The sequence below is a fragment of the Trichosurus vulpecula genome, chromosome 8, assembly GCF_011100635.1.
Source record: "Trichosurus vulpecula isolate mTriVul1 chromosome 8, mTriVul1.pri, whole genome shotgun sequence".
Taxonomy (NCBI): domain Eukaryota; kingdom Metazoa; phylum Chordata; class Mammalia; order Diprotodontia; family Phalangeridae; genus Trichosurus; species Trichosurus vulpecula.
Genome location: NC_050580.1, coordinates 109,955,454 through 109,976,312, shown reverse-complemented (window position 1 = coordinate 109,976,312; position 20,859 = coordinate 109,955,454). Strand labels below are relative to the sequence as shown.

At 34.5% G+C, this 20,859-nt stretch overlaps 1 protein-coding gene across 1 annotated transcript in view; it reads right to left on the bottom strand.

Annotated features, from left to right (window-relative positions):
• The window catches only part of LOC118829600 (cilia- and flagella-associated protein 43-like), a 168,140-nt gene that overhangs the window by 121,970 nt on the left and 25,311 nt on the right, over positions 1 to 20,859 (bottom strand). Inside the window, exons 8-11 of the mRNA XM_036736553.1 lie at positions 19,123 to 19,253; positions 14,208 to 14,221; positions 4,355 to 4,425; positions 2,360 to 2,491 (exon numbers count right to left, since the gene is read on the bottom strand). Coding sequence (XP_036592448.1) covers positions 2,360 to 2,491; positions 4,355 to 4,425; positions 14,208 to 14,221; positions 19,123 to 19,253 — 348 coding nt within the window. The remainder of the gene's footprint in view (positions 1 to 2,359; positions 2,492 to 4,354; positions 4,426 to 14,207; positions 14,222 to 19,122; positions 19,254 to 20,859) is intronic.

The following is a 20,859-nucleotide window of genomic DNA, read 5'->3' as shown; positions in this document are numbered from 1 at the left end:
AGAGAATATGAAACATCTCATCAGAAAAACAGCTGATCTGGAGAACAGATTGAGGAGAAATAATATAAGAATAGTTGGACTGCTTGAAAATTTTCTTTAAAAAAGTACCTTGATACAATATTGTAAGAAATTAAGGAAAATTGCACTGAAGTTCTAGAACAAGAAGACAAAGCAGAAATAGAAAAAATCCACTAATTGCCACCTGAAAGAGATCCAAAAAGGAAGACTTACAGGAATATCATAGCTAAGTTTCGAAGCTCCCAGGTTAAGGAGCAAATATTGCAAATGACAAGAAAAAAAATTTTAATGTCATGGAGCTACAATAAGGATTACAAAAGACCTAGCAGCTACCATGTTAAGGGACCATAGGTCTTGCAATACTATATTTCAAAGAGCAAAAGAACTGGGGTTATGACCAAGAGTAACTTATCCAGCAAAGTTAAATATAATCCTGAATGGGAAAAAAATGGATATTTAACAAAATGAAAGACTTTCAGGTATTTGTGACAAAAACAGCAGAACTTAAGGGAAAATTGAACATATAACATCTAGGAGAAATATAAGACAAACATTAAGAACCAGTTATAGGGGACTCAATAAGGTCAAATTATTTACTTCTTATATATGAAAATATTATCAGTTCTTTTATGACTGTCATTTTTATTTGGGTAGTTTGAAAGAACAGCTTGGGCTGAGAATGATGGGAATATTCTAAAAAAATTATAACGGTGTAGAGAGAGATTAAAAAGAAGCAATTATCTCATACAAATGAGGCAAAAAAGGAAAAATTGATACAGAAGAAGCTAGTGGAGGGGAGGTCAGGTAGTGCTGAAACCTTACTCTGATCAGGAATGGGTTAAAAAGGTAACTATATATATATATATATAGAAGGGTATAAAAGTCTTCTAAGTTCAGAAAGAAACAAGAGGGAAAGGCAATAGGATGGGAGGAGAGAATGAGGGAGGGATCCTTGGAGGGGTGCATAGGTTAAGGGCAAGGTAGCAGGTAGAAGTAAAGCAGAGGAGTGAGGAGGGATAGGAATAGGGTGAGGAGGACACTGAGGAAAAATAGGGAGGAGGAAAATATACAAGTAATTAAAGCTTAGAATATCAATGAGATGGATTTACCTATAAAATGGAAACTGATAGTAGATTAAAAATTTGAATTCAAAAATATATTGATTTCAGGAAATGATACAAAAATGAGAGATACACTTAAACACAAAATAAAAGCCAGGAGTAGAATTTATTATGTCAAAAAATCAGGGGTAGTAATTACGATCTCAGACAAAATTGAAGCAAAAGTAGATTAAATCAAAAAGAGAAAAACAGGGAAACTACATTTTGTGTCTTCATGAAGCTCAAGAATTTGGTCACCACATTCCACTGCTGACTCATATTGAGGTCACAGTTCACTAAAACTCCTCTATCTTTTTCAGGCAAACTACTGTCTAATCATGCCTCCTCATTCTGAGCTGGTAAAATTGATTTTTGTACCCAAATGTAAGATATTTATTCTTAATGAATTTCATCTTAGTAGACTAAATCCAATGCTCTAGAATGTAAAGCGTATTTAGCTATCTTTCCCAGCTTAGTGACATTTGCAAATATAATGAGCAGGCCATTTGTGCCTTTATGCAAGTCATAAATAAAAATGTTAAGTAGCTCAGGCCAAGGACAAATCCTTGTCATGTGAAAGACCTCCCTGCAAGTCTTTTAAGTACAGATTAGAATTAAATAAATGATCACTTGTCAGGTATATTATAGTAAGGATTACTTTAGGATATGTATTGGACTAAATCACTGACATCCCTTCCACCAGAGACCTTCTCTATACACATTGAACTATTAAGACCTACTCTTGAGTCCAGTCATTTTACCATATCTGAATCCATTTAATTATATCATCTTTCTATCTTCTCTACAAAAATAGTATGAGATGCTTTATCAAATGCTTTACTAAAACCCAGCAAATTTTATCTCCTTCTTGCATTCTCCTCATCTACTAGTTTAGTAACCCCTCTGAAAAAATGAAGCTGTGTGATATGGCAGATAGAGTGCTGGACTTGAAGTGAGGTAGACCTTCAAATCCTTCCTCTGACACTTACTAGCTTTATTTTTCCTGGGCAAGTTGCATAACCTCCCAATGCCTCAGACTGCTCCTTAGAAATTATTCACTAAATGATAAATGAGATATAATCTGCCTTACAGGAAGTTCCCAAACTGGAAGTTACTGACATAAGAAGAATTCACAGATCCTTCACATATTTCATATATGATTGTAAGTACATCAACAGGAGAATATTTTCCATGATACACTGCATTATCATTTCATAACATGAATTCATTATATTCCATACCTTAATGGTTTCAACCAGTAATAGTGTGTAATCAGGAGAGAATATAATATTTTCTACAGGCTCTTGCACATCAAAATAGTCTTTTACTCTGTAATGTATTTCTTTGACAGTAAAAGAATGCACAATACCATCCTTGATGTAAAAAATAAGAAAATAAATGCAAGTGTCAGCTTCTGTCATTGTAAAAGAGACTTTCCACACTAATCTGGTTAAACAAAGAGCATGGCTATACGCATTCTGTTTAAGAAGTGCATCCCTCCCTCCCATTTTAAGCAAATTCTCCCTATTTAAAAAAAAATATTAGCTCAAGTCTTACCTCCTTCGGGAAGCCTTCCCCAAATCCTTATCAATCTCCTCCTTCCTTGAAATCCAGTAGTATTTTTTAGTTTATATGAAACTGCTAATTATGTACAATGCTATTTATGATAAAGTTATGAAACTGATTTTCTTTTGTAGCTTTCATGGCTTATGGAAATTAATCTTATGACTTTATTCTAACATTACGTCTACTGTCTTATATTCTCTAATGTTTCATTTGTTCATGTCTGGTCTTCTCCAATTTTTTGAGGGAAGAAACTTCTTTTTTATTTTCCTTGGCATCCAAAACAAAACTGAGCAAATAGTTGGTATCTAGTATATGTGTATGTATGTACACACAAATACATTTTATCTCTTTGTCAGTATGTATACTCCTTGATAGTAAGGTCTGTTTTGTCTTTATCTTTCCATTCCCAGCATCTAGCACAGTGCTGGCACATAAGTGCTTAATAAATGCTTGTTGACTAATTGACTGAATATTAGATAGTGCTTATAAACAGACATAGGCTATTTAACTGTCCTTCGGTATATAAAGATAATATTGCCAGTCTGCCTACAGGAAGACTTCGAGGTCTTTTTTTTCTGTCAGCAAGACAGATTTTGAGCTAATATATATATACATATATATGTATATATATATTGATCAGACCTCTTGAAATCAATATTAGACAACTATAAGGTATCTGGATTCAGGGCTGTCCATCATTCTGAGGATATGGGCCCAAAGCAAATAAATCACTATATGCCAACTCTTCCCTAAGCCTCTACTCCTTATCTTATAGGTGGGTTAAAAAGGTATGAAAGTCAGTTCTGAAGGGGGATATAAAGCATTAAAACAGTCTGAGGGTAGAGTTCTAGCTGGGAATTTATGAGATAACTAGATATAGATATAGATACATGTTAAAGATTTTTAGCAACTGAAGTAGCCACATCCTGTTACTCTGCCAGGAAACACCTTAGAGCTAATCCTTCCTATAGATAAGAGTAAAACTTTGACCTAATGAGGGAGAAAACATATAATCTTATTATTCTATTACTACTCTATTAATTAAACAGCCACTAGGGTGTTGACTGTGATGCTACATTGAAAAGTAACAATTGATTTGGATTCTTTTTTCATTTTTCCAGAGTTATAAACTACAATGGATAATCACAAGAGCAAGGAATAAATTCAGAAACAGACCACAGTCAACATCTCTATTACCTGTGTGATCTTGGGTCAAGTAACTTACCCTTTCTGGACCTGATTCCTAATCTAAAAAATGTGGGGCTTGGAAAGAATGACCTCAAAGGACCTCTTCTGGTTCTAAAACTCTGACCCTGAGAAAACTGCTGAGGTGCTAAAACCATGACTAACACTGCCAAGAATATAAAAGAGTGACAGAAATATACAATTAATGTTGCCTGGAAGCAAGAGTTAGCTAAGGCTATGATTAAATATAATCATCTTGGATTCCTTTACTGTGGTTCCCTCACCCTCTCCACCTTGTCCCCCAAGAGATTATATTTCTTAAAGTTTTCATTCACTTTCAAAAGACAAACAACAAAGACAGCAATTTAGACTAGTATTCTGAAAGAATTAACATTCTAAAATCTAGGTCTCAGAAAAATAGGAAAAGGAAACTTTCTGCCATGTATCTTCTAAAGGAAAATAAATATGGGAAAAGAACATCTTACATTTCCCGAAACAAATAGTCCTTCTTTGTGAAATGCCATGGTGTTTACGCTGGTATCTTTAGAATGGATTTCTTCATTTTCATGAAATAGAAACAAAGTAGCATTGGTGATAGAAATATTAAAGTAAAATAATCATCATCAACTTTATATTCATGCTATTAAGAAGAGGTAGTATAGTAAGTAGATAGAACACTAGACCTGGAGCCCAGAAGACCTGGGATCAAATCTAGTCTCATACCTTACCAGCTGTGTTACCCTGGGCACGTCACTTACCCTCTCAGGGCATCACTTTCCTCATTTTTAAAATGCTTACAGATTGAATTCAATAAATGTTCATTGACTGATTGTAAAATGAAGAAAGCAGTTGGGTTCAATGACCTCTAATTAATCTTCTGCCTCAAAATCATATGAACTCTCTATTCATATTATTAGTCTTCATTTCTCTGGAAGTTTTTGTCCAGAGAAATAAGCTTTGTGAAATAGGTTCCTCAGGTGGAAGGAAACAGCTTAAGAGGGTTGCTAAGATTTCTTACTTTCAGGAAGGACTAAATCTAAACCATCCAGAATGTATGATTTTCAGTCACTCACTGTCAATATTTTAGTTAGTAAGTCAATAATCACTATAAGGGGGATTAAAAAGATCTGGAATACATGTTTCTTTTTTTTTCCTGTGCTCAAAGAGTTTTTATGAGGGGCAGCTAGGTGGCCCAGTGAGTAGAGCACTGGCCCTGGAGTCAGGAGGACCTGAGTTCAAATCCAGCCTCAGACACTTGACACACTTACTAGTTGTGTGACCTTGGGCAATCATTTAACCCCAATTGCCCTGCCAAAAAAAATCCCAGAAAAACAAACAAAGAATTTTTATGAGACAAGAAAGTTGTAAACAACTGTGGAACATCTTCATCTTCAGAACTACAGAGCAACATATATCAACAAGTAACCTGCTGTTACAGTGACCAATAATTAAAATAGGTGAGAGGGCTAGAGGAAATGGATCAGCATAGCATGGTAGGAAGCCCTCTTGGAAAAACCGCAGGCTCCTAAACAGCACTGGAATTCTTACTGCTTTGGAGGGGATTGGCTCAGGAAAACATAAGATCCTGGATTAGTCAGCAAGACCTTTTCCTTTTTTCCCCCTTTGGGTCTTATGGAGCTTGCCAATAAGATGGGCTGAAGTGCACTGAAACACCACAGTCTCAGTCTGAATGCATACATAAAACATGCACAAAGGATATCCCATCTGTGCAGACCAGATATAGCAAGCTTCCAGGTGAGAAAACTTCATATACAAATGCAAATCTGCAACTTACAATCTTTGAGAGTTAGTAGCCTAGGACACTGAGAAAGTTAAGTGAATTGTCCAGGGTCACATAGCCAATATGTATTCGATATTGTACTGGAACCCAGATATCCCTATCTCTGAAGTTGGCTCTGTCCACTACTCCATTCTGCCTCTCTATAAGGGATGGTAATAAAAAATAATAACAATAATGATTAATATTCATGAGAATGAGAACTATTACTAACAATTATGTAGCATTTTAAAATTTGCAAAGCTCTTTACATGTATTATTTGAACCTCATATAATCCTGTGAGGTAAGTGTTAAAGGTATTGTTATTTTCCCCATTTTGCATGTAAGGAAACTTAAGTGACTTGCCCAGAGTTTCACAACCAGTGTCAGAGGTAGGATTCAAACCTAGATCTTTCCTTATTCCAAATACAACATTCTTTCCATTATATCTGGAACAGCAGCATACAGATGGTAACAAGGGACTGTGGGAAATGATCAATAAGAGAGAGTAATGAAGGAATAAAAAGAGAGCTGTATCATGGAAGGAGAGTAGCAAGCCTGCTCTCCTGTAGGCATACTTAATATGAGTACAAATTTGGCAAGAAGTTTGTACTATGAAAATATTTTGGTATACCATGGAATGCTTTATTTAAAGTAGATGCTTAGCCCATGGAGAATTCCATCTCCCTCCCTCAATAAATAGAGATAGATAGGGAGGTGGAAAGAAAGAAAGAACAGACAGACAGAACCTCACTTGGTCTGGTTTTCTTTAAGGTGGTCTAAAATGTGACCATGGGTGTTAGTCATAATAAATTTATGTAGGAGAAACTACTTACGCAGGCTCTAAAGGGGATGTCAAGATGGAAGAGTAAAACAATAAGAAAAGATAGTTCATGAAGACCTCTTTTCCTTGAAGATATGAGTCCTGATTGTATTTTGAGGGTAGTTTACACAGCCTTTTTCAATAACTTAGTCCAACAGCTGCACTTATAAGCAGCATTTCTACAGGTGATCAAGAAGCAAAAGATTTACCAAGTATCTTAGAGGGGGCAAAAGGAACCCTCAAAGATCTATTTTTGGAGAATAACCCTCCTTTAGAAAAGGCCATGGGTATCAATCTACTCTTTGATAAACCCAAAGAATCCAGCTTCTGGGCTAAGAATTCACTATTTCACAGAAACTGCTGGGAAAATTGGAAAATAGTAGGGCAGAAACTGGGCATAGATCAATATCTTACACCACATACCAAAATAAAGTCAAAATGGGTTCATGATTTAGGAATAAAGGCTGATACTACAAGAAATGTGGGAAAGCAAGGAATAGTTTACCTATCAGATTTGTGGAAAAGCAAAGAGTTTGTGACAAAACAAGAGATAGAGAGCATTACAAAATGCAAAATGGATAATTTTGATTATGTTAAATTGAAATGTTTTTGTATTTAAAAAGCCAGTGCAACAAAGATTAGGAGGGAAGCAGAAAATTGGGAGAAAATATTTACAACCAGTGTCTCTGATAAAGGTCTCATCTCTAAAATATATAGGGAACTGAGCCAAATTTATAGGAATACAAGTCATTCCCCAATTGAGAAATGGTCAAAGGATATGAACAGGCAGTTTTCAGAAGAAGAAATTAAAGATATCTATAGGCATATGAAAAAATGCTCTAAATCACTATTGATTAGAGAAATGCGAATCAAAACAACTCTTAGGTACCACATCTCTCCTGTCAGATTGGCTAAAATGACAAAACAGGAAAATGATAAATGCTGGAAAAGATGTGGGAAAACTGGAACATTGTTACATTGCTGGTGGAGTTGTGAACTGATCCAGCCATTCTGGAGAGCAATTTGGAACTATACCCAAAGGGCTATAAAAATGTTCATGCCCTTTGATCCAGCAATACCACTTCTAGGGTTGTATCCCAAAGAGATCACACAAGTAGGAAAAAGACCCATATGTACAAAAATATTTATAGTGGCTCTTTTTGTAGTAGCAAAGAATTGGAAATCAAGGGGATGCCCATCAATTGGGGAATGGCTGAACAAGTTGTGGTATATGAAGGTAATGGAATACTATTGTGCTATAAGAAATGGGGAAGATACGGACTTCATAACAACCTGGAAAAACCTACACAATAAAATGCTGAGTGAGCAGAGCAGAACCAGGAGAACATTATACACAACCACAGATATATGGATTCCATGAGGACTAACCCTGATAGACTCCACTCTTCGCAGCAATACAAGGTTCAAAGACAACTCCAAAGGACTCATGATGGAGAGAGCTGTCTACATCCAAAGAAAGAACTACGGAGTCTGAATGCAGATTGAGAAACACTGTATGCTCTCCATTTTTTTCCCTTGGTTTTTCCTTTTTGTTGGTTTTGTTTCTTCTTTCTCATGATTCATTCCACTGGTCATAATTCTTCTTTACAACTTGACTATTGTGTAAATAAGTTCAATGCAAAGTTATATGTAGAAGATATGTGGGATTCCATGTCATCTTGGGGAGGGATAGGGGGAAGGGGGGAAGAAAATCTGGAACTCAAAATTATGTGGAACTGAGTGTCGTAAACTAAAAATAAAAAATCTTAATTAAAAAAGAAAAAAGAAAGTAAAGGCCATGGGACACACAAAAATAATTCCCCATCCCAGAAAAGATACTTTACTTCATAAAAGGGGTTCATCAAGCAATTTACCTTAAAGGTTAACATAAGCTTGAATTTACTTATCCTATGATATTGTTCATTTTTAAAATGCATACCTCTTTGTCTCCACTTTTCTTCAGGAGTCAGCATGGATGAAGGTATCAAGGTAATTTTATTTTCATCTATATGTGAAAAAAGTGAAAAACTTTCAAATATAACGCCTAACATAGTACCTTGCACATAACAGATGCTTAACAAATGCTTGTTGAAAGTGATTTCCTCAGCAAGCCACAACATACTGGAGGATATTGCACATCTAAAATCTGAAGTCAACAAAAATATTAATATGCTTATCTTCTTTAGATCCCCCACTGAAGCACAAACACCCACAGATGGGTGGCTAACTTTCCTAAAGAAAGCTAAAGTGATACATTAATGTATCACTGAGCCATTATTCTTATTATCTACCAAAAAGGGCAGTTCAATCAATCTGGGAGACACAAGTCCTGTCCAAGGAGTTACCTGTGAGGCAAGAAGTATCATGCCCTAATTGGAGGAAACGTTGCAGATAATGAGATCAGAGACTGTTGTATAGACAGACTGGTCTACTCTGGGAGCAAATTTCTGGTTAAGATGCTAGCATGACAGATTGGAGAGGAACCCAGCCCAATTAGATTACCTGAGAGATCACTTCAATTATAAATTAATACTATTACATTTCTTCTCATTTACTACCTCTTTCTTAGTAAAGACAGAAGTTGTGGGGGAGAAGGCAAAGAAAAGAAAAAGCACAAGATATGATCAAGGGAAATATACAATTAACCATTATAACCACGACAATAAAAGGGATGGACTTATCCATAAGAAAAAGTTAGAAAAATTAGAGAGCAGAATCCAACAATATGTATTTATAAGAAACACATTTGAAGCAAAGTTTCACAGAGAGTCAAAATGAGGTTCTAGTGTAGAATTTATTATGATTTAGGCTAATTTTTAAAAGAAGCAATAGCCATCATGATCCCAAATAAGACAACAATAAAAATAAGTGTTTTTAAAGGAAACAAACAAATGAACTACATTAAGCTTAAAGGCACCATGTAGAATAACATCAACACAATATTTATGCATTGTACGATATAATTTCTAAGTATACGAAGGAAAAGCCTCTCAAACAGCAAGGAGCAGTCAGCAAATTACAGTAGTTGGGGACCTGTAAGGTTAATGAGGAATAAGATCTTCCCCACCCATAGATGCCCTCATGTGGCACCTATTAAGGGACGCTTGCTAGCTTGTAGGAAGGCTTGCACACCTTTTGTTAATTTCTAATTAGGCACTGAGCCAAAAGAGTATACATTCTGAGAGGTGAGCTTTTGTTTTGGGGGCCTGCTTATGAGAAACATGTTATGATTCCCTAGTCGAGACTCTGAGGGGCCTTATGTTCAGAGCTCCCTCACTCCTCAGAGGTAAAGGTTTTCTCAGTTCAGTGGTGGATGTCAACCTTTGATTCAGGCAGTAGAGCTCTGTCTGTTAGTCTTTATTTCTCTTTGTATTTTTTATATGTAATTAAAGAAGATCATTGACCCCTTTTAAGTTGCTTTCCTTAATAAAGCAGATCTAAGAACCTGCACTACCAGTGATCCTGGGTATGCCAGTGTGGTTGCCGTTACAGGACCTCAATGGTCCCCTTTCAAGCCTAGACAAATCTAACAAAAAGATAAATAAGAAGTTAAAGACTTGAATAGGATTTTGGAAAAGTGAGATATCATCAATTTCTGGAAAGTAGTGAACAAGAACAGAAAAGAATGTACAGATTTCTCAGCTGGATATGGCAAAAAATCAACCATACGCTAGGGCATAAAAACCTAATAAACAAATGTAGAAAAGCAGAAATATTAAATACATCCTATGCTCAACTCAAGGCAATAAAATTATAATCAATAAGGGGCACTTGAGGAAATGCTTCAAAAATGGAGACCAAATAATTTTATCCTAAAGAATCAAAGGATCAAAGAACTAATCATAGAAATAATTTTATTAAAGAAAATGACAATGATACAATATACCACAGATTTTGGAATGCCTCAATCATTAGGGAAAATTTTATATTTCTAACCACTTGCATCAACACAAAAGATAAAATAAATCAATTAAAAAACTAGAAAGGAAATAAATCAGACAACCCTAAATAAACATCAGAATATAAATTCTAAATATCAAATAAGAGATGGACAAAATTGAATGCAAAACAATTAATTGATAAAAATAAGATAGGTGTTTGAAAAAGTGAATAAAATAAAGCACTAATATTATTTTTAAAAGATAATTACAATGTCAAAAAATTAAAAGTGAGAATTTACAAAACATTAAAGGAAATAGGAATAAACCATTTGCCCAATTATATATATACAACAAAATTATATACAAAAAATATACAACACAAATTCAACAAAATCGAAAAACCTAAATGAATGAATATTTATGAAAATTTTAAAACAAACTGATTATCTAAATAAGAACTAAGGAATTTAAATAAGCAAAGCTCAGAAAAAGTAATTGAGCAAGTCATAAATGAACTCCCCCCACCCAATGCACCAGAATCACATGGATTTAAAGTGAACTGCCTGAAATATTCAAAGAATTATTAAAACCAATATTACACAAACTATTTGACAAAATATGAAAGAGGAGATCCTACCAAATTTCTTCTATGATAGCAAAATGATCTTTAAACCAAATCAGGGAAAGACAAGACAGAAAAAGGAAAATATAGACCAATATCCCTAACAAATACTGAAGCAAAATTAGCAAAGGTTACATTACCATATTAATATTATAGACTTTAATCTAGGTTAGATTCATGCCAGAAATGCAGAGTTGGTTTAATATAAAGAAAACAATAAGCAAAATGGATTTTATTAATAGCAAAAATAAAAATACAAGGTTATATCAATAGATGAAGGAAAAGGTTTTGATAAAATATAACCTTTCTGTTAAAAACACTAAAAAGCATAAGAATAAAGGGGGTTCTCCTTAATGTAGCAAATAATATCTATCTAAAATCAAGAATCAGCATTTTATGTAATGGAGATGGGATATAGGCCTTTCTAATAATATCAGGGGTAAAGCAAATCCATTGTCACCACTATTATTTAATACAGTTCTACAAATGCTAGCAATAGAAATAATTAAGAAAAATAAATTGAGGGAACAAGCAAAGGTAAAGTGATACCAAAACTATCACTTTTGCGATGATATAATTGTCTACTTAGAGGAACCTAGAAATTCAACTAAAAATAAATTTTAAAAATAACCATTGAAGTAGCAGAATATAAAATAAAACCTCAGCTTTGTTGCATATTACCAACAAAACCCAGCACAAAGAAATAGAAAGTGAAAAGTACATTTACAATATACCATAAAGTATTTGGAAGTCCACCTAACACAACACACAGAAAATATATAACTATAAAACACTTCACAGGAATAAAAATAAACCAAAATAATCATAGAGATATTAACTTCTCATGTTTAAGCCATTTCAAAAGAATAAAAAATGATAATACTACCAAAATTAATTTGCTTAGTCAGTGGCATACTGACTACCAAACAAACTACCAATGAGTTACTTTAGAAAGCTAAAAAAATAATAAAATTCATCTGAATGTACAAATATTCTCAAGGGTAATAATAAAAAGTGAGAAGGGAAGGAGCCTAGCAATACCAGATCTCAAACTATACTACAAAAAACTAATCGTCAAAATCATCTGATGCTTGCTAAAAAAGTCAATCAGTGAAACAGATTAGATAAACACAACACAGAGAAGCAAATGAACATGGTGTTTGAAAACCCCAAAGACTGTAACTACTGGGATAAAGACACACTATTCCACAAAAACTGCTGGGAGAACACCTGGACAAAATTAGGTTTTGGTCAAGATCTCACACTGTATATGACAATAAGCTGCAAAGGTATTCATGAAAAAGATATAAAAAGTTACATCATAGATAAAATAGAGGAGCAAAGAAGGAGATACTTTTAACAACTATGGATGGAGGAAAACTGGATAGAAAAGATCACAGAAAATAAAGTGGGCAATTCTGAGTATATAAAATGTAAAAGCTTTTGCAGAAAAAAATCAACACAGTTAAATTAGAAGAGAAAGTTAACTAGGAAAAAATCTTTACAGCAAGTTTCTCTGATAAAGGTCTAATAGCTAAGATATGTAGGTATCTGATTCAAATATATAAGAATGAGAGTCATTCCTTAAAAGATAAATGGTTAAAAGATACGAACAGGAATTTTGTTGGGGGAAGAGTTCAAGGCTATCAAGAACTATAAGGAAAAATGTTTTAAATCTTGGTATATGGTGTACAGTCTTACTCTAGTTTCTGCCAACAGGTTTCTAGTTTTCCCAATAGTTTTATGGAATAGTGATTTCTTATTCAGATAGCCAGGGTCTTTGTTTTTTTTTTCAAATACTAGGCTACTATGATTATTTGCTTTTGTATATTTTATTATAAACTGTTCTACTAAGTGACTTCTCTATTTTTTAACTAGTTCCATATGTTTTTGATGATGATTGCCTTACAGTATATATATTTTGAGACATAGTCCTTCTAGGTTCCTTTCCTTCTCACTTTTTTCAATAACTAAAAGAATGTTTAAATCACTTAATAATAAGAGAAATGCTATTGAAAACAACTCTGAGTTTCCACTTGTCAGTAATGAAATCAGCACAGATTTTTAGAAAGGAAAATAAAAATTATTGGAGGGACAGGAGGACAAGTTCATTTGTGCACTGTTGGCAGAGGTATGAATTGTTACAACCATTCTGGAAGTCAGTTTGAAACCTGTAGGAAAAGTAGACAAAGACACACACTCCCTCCCATATGAACCCCAGGACACTGTCTTCAGCTATTTTGTTGTAAGTGAGCTGAAGGACAAAACTGTGAACTTCAATATCATTCTCACTTATTAGAACCAAAAAACTTAGCTGCTGAAGGTAGAGGAATCCAGCATCCCAGGAAAGATCTCCTCCCTGTCTAATGTGATAGGTAGATTTCTTTGATGTAAGTGAGACCAGCTATATTCATAGGATAAATTCCTTGTGTATTTCTTTTTGTAGCTAAGAATATACATTTTTCTCCAACAAGTATTCTTTTTGTATTTAAAATATTTGGAAGTTGGAGCAGCTAGGTGGTACAGTGAGTAGAGCACTGGCTCTGGAGTCAGGAGGACCTGAGTTCAAATCTGGCCTCTGACACTTGACATACTTACTAGCTGTGTGACCTTGGGCAAGTCACTTAACCCCAATTGCCCTGCCTTCCCCCCTCCAAAAAAATAAAATAAAATAATAAAATAAAATATTTGGGAATCTACCTGCCAAGACAAACCCAAGGAACTATATGAACACAATTATAAAACACCTTCCACACAGATAAAGGCATATCTAAACAACTGGAAAAATATTAATTTCCCATGGGTAGGCAGAGCCAATATAATTAAAATGACAATTCTGACTAAATTAATGTACTTATTCAGTGCCATACCAATCAAACTATCAAAAAATTATCTTATAGAGCCAGAAAAAAATAACAAAATTCATCTGGAAGAACAAAAGGTCGAGAATATCAAGGGAGTCGATGAAAGAAAAATGTGAAGGAAGGTGGTCTAGCAGTACCAGATCTCAAACTGTATTACAAAGCAGGTAATCATCAGAAAAATCTAGTATGGGCAAAAAAATAGAGTAGTGGATCATTGAAATTGATTAGGTACACAATACACAGTAGTAAAAGACCATAATAATCTAGAGTTTGTTAAACCTGAAGATCCAAACTTTGGGGAGAAGAACTCATATTGAACAAAAACTGCTAGGAAAACTAGAAAACAATTTGGCAGAAACTAGGTATAGACCAGGAGTGGGGAACCTGTGGCCTCGAGGCCACATGTGGCCTTCAAGATCCTTAAGTGTGGCCTTTTGACTGAATCCAAATTTTATAGACAAATCCATTTTTCCATGCATTTCTACAAATCCACCCATGGATTCAGTCAAAAGGCTACACTTAAAGATCTAGAAAGCCATGTGTGACCTCAAGGCCGCAGGTTCCTCACCCCTGGTGTAGACCAACATCTCACATTGTATTAGGTTAAATTAGGTACATGAGATTAAATTAGGTACATGATTTAGACATAAAGGGTAATACCATAAACAAATTACAAGAGCATGAAATAGTTTACCTGTCAGATCAGTAGGTAAGGATAAGAATTTATGACCAAATAAGAGATAGAGAATATAACAGGATGTAAAATGGATGATTTTGATTACATTAAAAGGGTTTTGCACAAACAAAACTAATACAGCCAAGATTAGGAGGAAAGAAGAAAACTGGGGATTTTTTTTTACAGCGAGTTTCTCTGATAAAGGCCTCATTTCTCAAATATATAGGGAACTGGGCCAAATTTATAAGAATACGAGTCATTTCTCAATTGATATAAATGGTCAAAGGATATGAACAAGCAGTTTTCAGATGAAGAAATCAAAGTTATCTATAATGATATGAAAAAGTGCTCAAAATCACTATTGATTAGAGAAATGCAAATTAAAACAACTCTGAGGTACCACCTCAGATCTGCCAGATTAGTTAATATGACCGAAAAGGAAAATGACAAATGTTGGAGGAGATGTGGGAAAATTGGGATACTCATGTATTGTTAGTAGAGTTGTGAACTGACCCAACCATTCTGGAGAACAATTTGGAACTGTACCCTAAGGGCTATAAAACTGTGTATACTCTTTGACCCAGCAATAGCACTAGTAGGTCTCTATCCTAAAGAGATTTTTAAAAAGGAAAAGGACCTACATGTACAAAAATATTTATAGCAACTCTTTTTGTAGTGGCTAAGAATTGGAAATTGGAAAGATACTCATCGATTGGAAAATAGCTGAACAAGTTGTGGTATATGATTGTGATGAAATTCTATTGTGCTTATAAGAAATGACAGAGTACTTGCAGAAAAACTTGGAAAGACTTAAATGAACTGATGCGAAGTGAAGTGAACAGAACTAGGAGAACATTGTACAAAGCAACAGCAATATTGTATGAGGATCAACCCTGAATGGCATAGCTATTCTTAGCAATACAATGATTCAAGATAATTCCAAAGGCCTTATGATAAAAAATACTATCCACCTCCAAAGAAAGAACTGATGGAGTCTGAATGCAAATCAAAGCATACTTTTTCTTATTTTCTTTATTTTTCTTGTGTTTTTATCTGCATTTTCTTTCATAACATGACGAATATGGAAGTATGTTTTACGTGACAACACAGGTATAACCTATATCAAATTGCTTGCTTTCTCAATAAGGTGGTAGAGGAAGGAAGAGAATTAGGAACTCAAAATTTAAAAAAAACAAATGTTAAAAACTTTTTATACATAATCAGGAAAAATGAGAAAAGAAAGATAGCTATTCATAAAACACAGGTGGCTATACGAAAGTATATTTTATCTATGTATATATACATACATATGTATGTGTGTATATATATGTATGTGTATATGTATATGTTATTTCATGTACGATCCAGTTTGGGTGCTACCTCCTCTTGCTCATCCTTCAGAGCATGTGATGATTTTCTGTAATTGCAGATGAACCAAGTCACTCCCTAGATCAATAAAATCTAATGCCTCCAATTATCTCTAGGATAATGTAAATTGTTTAGCTTTTAATGCCCTCAAAATCTGGCCCCACCCTACCTTTTCATTCTCAGTGCATATAATTCATCCTCCCACACTTTGCAATCAAGTCAAACTGGCTTTCTCTCCCATTTCTTACAAGATAGTCTTGGTGCCTTTGAAATGGACATGTCATGAAATGGACCACAGTGTTCTCATTCCTCACCCCTACCTCATAGATTCTCTCTCTTACTTCAAGATGAAGCTCAAGTACTGCCTTCTACATGAAGTTTTTCCTGATCCCTTCAATTACTAATGCCCTCTCTCTGAAACCACCTTGTATTTAACTGCTTTTGCTTTGTTTTTATTCTCTCTACATTTATTCTCTATATACATATGGTATTTCCCCTATTAGAATGTAAGGTCCTAAAGGGCAAGGATTTTCTTTCTTTTTGCTTATATTCATATCTCCAGAACTTAGCATAGTGCCTGGCACATAGTACATGTTTAATGCTTCTTACCCTGCCTTGCCTTCCCTACAACTGCTCTCTTCAAAGTAGTAATGACCTCTTACTTGCCAAATCTGATGGATTTTTCTTAATCCTCATCCTTTTCCAATTCTCTGCAAAATCTGATACAGTTTACCATGCTCTCCTCCTGGATAGTCACACTTTTCCGGGTTTTCATTACAATGTTCTCCCTTGGTTCTCCAATTTGTCTGACCACTCTTTCTCAAATTCCTTTACTAGATCATTATCCATGTCAAGCCTCCCAACTAAAGGACTCTGTGCTGGGTCCTCTTCTCTCTCTATACTCTCACTTGATGATCTCACCAGCTCCCATAGCTTTAATTATCCATATATATATACATATATATATATGTATATGTATATGTATATGTATATGTATATGTATATGTATATGTATGTACACATATATGTATATACATATATATATATCATATAAGATGACGTATATCCATCCAGATATACATATCATACCCTATTCCCTCTCCTGAGCTCCATTCTCACATCTCCAAAGCCTATTGGATATTTCAAACTGAATTTCCAATAGGTTCCTTAAGGTGAACATGTCCAAAACAAATTTTATTACCTCCTCCCCAAAAATGCCATTTCTAATCAGGGTACCATCATTATTCCAGTCTCCCAGGTTCTAAATCCCAATCCTGCACTCTCCCAAATATCCAAACAGTTGCCAACCTCTACAACCTCTTTCCCATCATTACCTTCTCTCTATGCACACAGTCACCACACTATTTCAAGCCCTCATCACCTCTCAGCTGGGCTATTGGAAGAACTTCCCAATTGGTCATCTTGCTTCAAGTGTCTTACTTCTCTAGTCCAGCTTCAAGAGCTGCTGATTTGGTTTTTCTATTGCAAACATTTGACCTTGTCAAGCCATAATGAATAACTTCCAGTGGCTGGCTCCTACAATTTAAGCTCCTCTGTTTGATATTTAAATCCTTTCACAACCTGGCCCCAACCTACCTTTCTAATCGCATATATTATTCCTCCTCACGCAATCTACAATTGAGCCAGACTGGCCTTCTTGCTATTCCTCACACATGTCATTATATAGTTTCTTTGCATTTATAAGGATGTCTTCCATGCCTGAAATATACTCTTCTTACTTTGATTCTGTCTCTCAGAATCCTGATTTCCCTTCAAATGTCACCTTTTACATGAAACCTTTCCTGATCCCTCCAGGTACTGGTACCATCCCACAAAAAATTACCTTGTAATTATTTTGTATATGCTTTATATATACAGCTATGTGTATATGTTTTCTCTTCCCTATAGAATGTAAGTAAGCCCTTTGAGGTTAGAGACCACTTCATTTGCATTTTTTGTATCCCTAGCACAGTACCTAGTACATAATAGGTGCTTGACAAATTTGCTTGAAGAATGATTGGCTGATTTATTGAAATACGTAATATTTTGTAAATTAGTACACAAATATGAGCTACTGTTTTATATATGTAAAAATAACAAGAAATATGAAAGCAATAATTCAAATTTCAATAAAAATACTTCACCCTACAAACAATATTCCAGATGCTGTGAGGGATACAGATAGAGAGCTCCTCCCTAAAACCACTTACAATGTAAAACACACAAAAATACTGACCCAAATGAAATAATTAATGACCAATCCAGGATGGTAAATCCTGGATTTACCAGGATTTGTGTGGTGCATACTTTACCCTCAAGTGGGAGTGTGAAGGAGCTAAAGATCAAAAAGACTAGACTACTTGAAGAAACGTTGATGGAAGAGGTAGAACTTAATCTGGGTCTACAAGAATTTACAAAAGAAAAGCACGAGCAATAACATAAGGACATTATGGACAGCTAAGTGGTACAGTGGACAGGGTATTGGACCTGCAGTCAGGAAGACTCATACTCCTGAGTCCAGATATTGCCTTGGACACTTCCTAGCTGTGTGACCCTGAGCAAGTCATTTCATCCTGTTTGCCTCAGTTTCCTCATCTGTAAAATGAGCTGGAGAAGGAAATGTCAAACCACTCCAGTATCTTTGCCAAGAAAACCCTAATTGGGGTCATGAAGAGTCAGTAGGATAGGACTGAAATAAGCAAACAACAAGAACATTGACCTGATAGAAAGAAGCAGTCATGTCTGGGAATTCTGGAAAATAAGATTGGATGAGAAAGCAGAGTAGATGGAATATAAATTATGAAGAGTGTAGAAAGCCACAGAGAGGAGCTTACACTTAACAGGAGAGCTTTACAGTTTTCTTTGATGAAAATAACATTGAAGGAAGATTTGTCTGGCAACAGCACATAGAACATACTGGAGATAATATTTATCAATAACCATAAGACTATTGCAGAAACATAAGTAAGAGATTATTGGGACCTAGACTAGGGTGATGGCAATGGAAATGGAGAATAAAAGCTAGCTATAATAAATATTTTGAAGGAAGATTGGATAGGACAAGGTGACTAACTTGATATAGAATTTAAAGAAGGATAAGTAAGAAATGACTACAAGGAAGGGGAAAATATGAAATAAAATTATTATCTTTAAGCATACAAAGAATGACCTTATCACATGCATATCTAAAAAGGTTTAGCACAGCAGTTTCTTACCTTGTGGTACTTCAGCAAACCGAGACAGGACAGTAACAAGTAGACTTTCTGCATTTATCAATAGAATGTGACCCTCTTCACAGCCAACATATACTTCATTTGTTGCGTTCCAACAGTGTACAACAGGATGAACCAAGGGATGCAAATCATCTTTAGGCTTAAATAAAACATTTTAAAAATTTCTGTCAAAGACTACCAAATATATTAGAGGTTTGCAAATAAATCCATACCTAAGAATTTTTGCACATAGAAAAGTGAGGGTGATTAAGGAACCAAGGTGGGAACCTCACGTGGGTAATGATTGCTAAGAAAAATAATCACATACTACCAGGATTTCATGAGCTTTCTATAGTGCTGAAGGACTGACCTCTATAATTTGGTTAATGATGGTGCCCTACATAATTGTGATCCTATAAAAAACTTTCAAAGGAGCATGTACAGATCCTGTGGTCATGTATGTACTTAGAAAAAACACTGATGTATGTGGAATATCACAATATATTTTGGGGTTCAGGATAACAGCAATGCACTAGCTGCATTTAGTCCTAGAACATATGAGAGAAGGATTCTTTCCTTTGTTACAGATAGATATTAGGCAACAATAGCATGACGAAGTAGAAACAGACTTTCTAGTAAAAAAAAAATAGCTGAGTGAGAGGTTTAAAAAGGAGCTACACTCCTCAAATACCTCTTAAAAATGAGAAATCTAAGATAAACAACTTTAAAAACACGCAAGAGCATAAAAATCAACCAAAATAGGAAATGAACAAAGTGCTAATACAATTTTCTAAAACCTCAACAACTCTGTGGTAATTTAAACAGCTAAAATATCAGAAGCAATGTAGATAGGAGAAGAAATAACACAAATATTCCTAGAAATGTCCTCAAATAAATGGATAAATGACACATTTGATAAAATTATGAAAGAATCAACATTGGTATGAAAAATAAAAAAGAAACCCTTATAAGTAGAAAAATCCATTGGAAGAGATTAAGTGATATAGCTAATAGGTGCCAAAAAAGATGAGGAAGAAATAATTTTAAAATGACCAATAGAAAACACAAAAGACACAAGAGAATCAGCCAACAACAGACATTACTTAACATTCAATACTGCTCAACTGGAAAAAACAAACTTATAATATCACTGAAATATGTAAAAAATTGGAAAACATACTGATTCAAAAGATATACCTAAATGATAGGTCCAAATGTAGCAATCTCAGGATTACTGATATCCCAGAAACTTTAGAAAAATTTATAAAAACAAAATACCAAACAATTTATTCCAGAAAATTCCAGAAGATCATCAAAGGAAAAATTGAACAGTTACCAAAAACAAGTGAAAATATAGAAATAAAAAGAATTTTCAGAATTCAATAGCTCAAAATTCAACACTCAAACTCCTCATAGTTAAATTACAACTTAAGGAAAAAATACTGCAAGGTGCCAGAAAAAATACAGAAATTACATGACAAAGAAAATAAATCAGAATCACTGAAGTCTTGTCCAGGAAGGATGATCTGAGAAACTAGAATGTAATACATACAAAATTCATATGCATGTGACATGAAATCAGCAAAAATCAATATGTTGTATGAAAGCAAGCAATAGTTATTAGGAAATGCTTTCTGACTTTGAAAAACTAGAGAAAAGATATATGCTCTTTAAGGAATTCTGAATATAAGGTAATACTCCAACCAAAAAAGATATTTAATGAAAACAATTCACACTTTCCAAGTCAAGGTAAGCCAATTGATGAA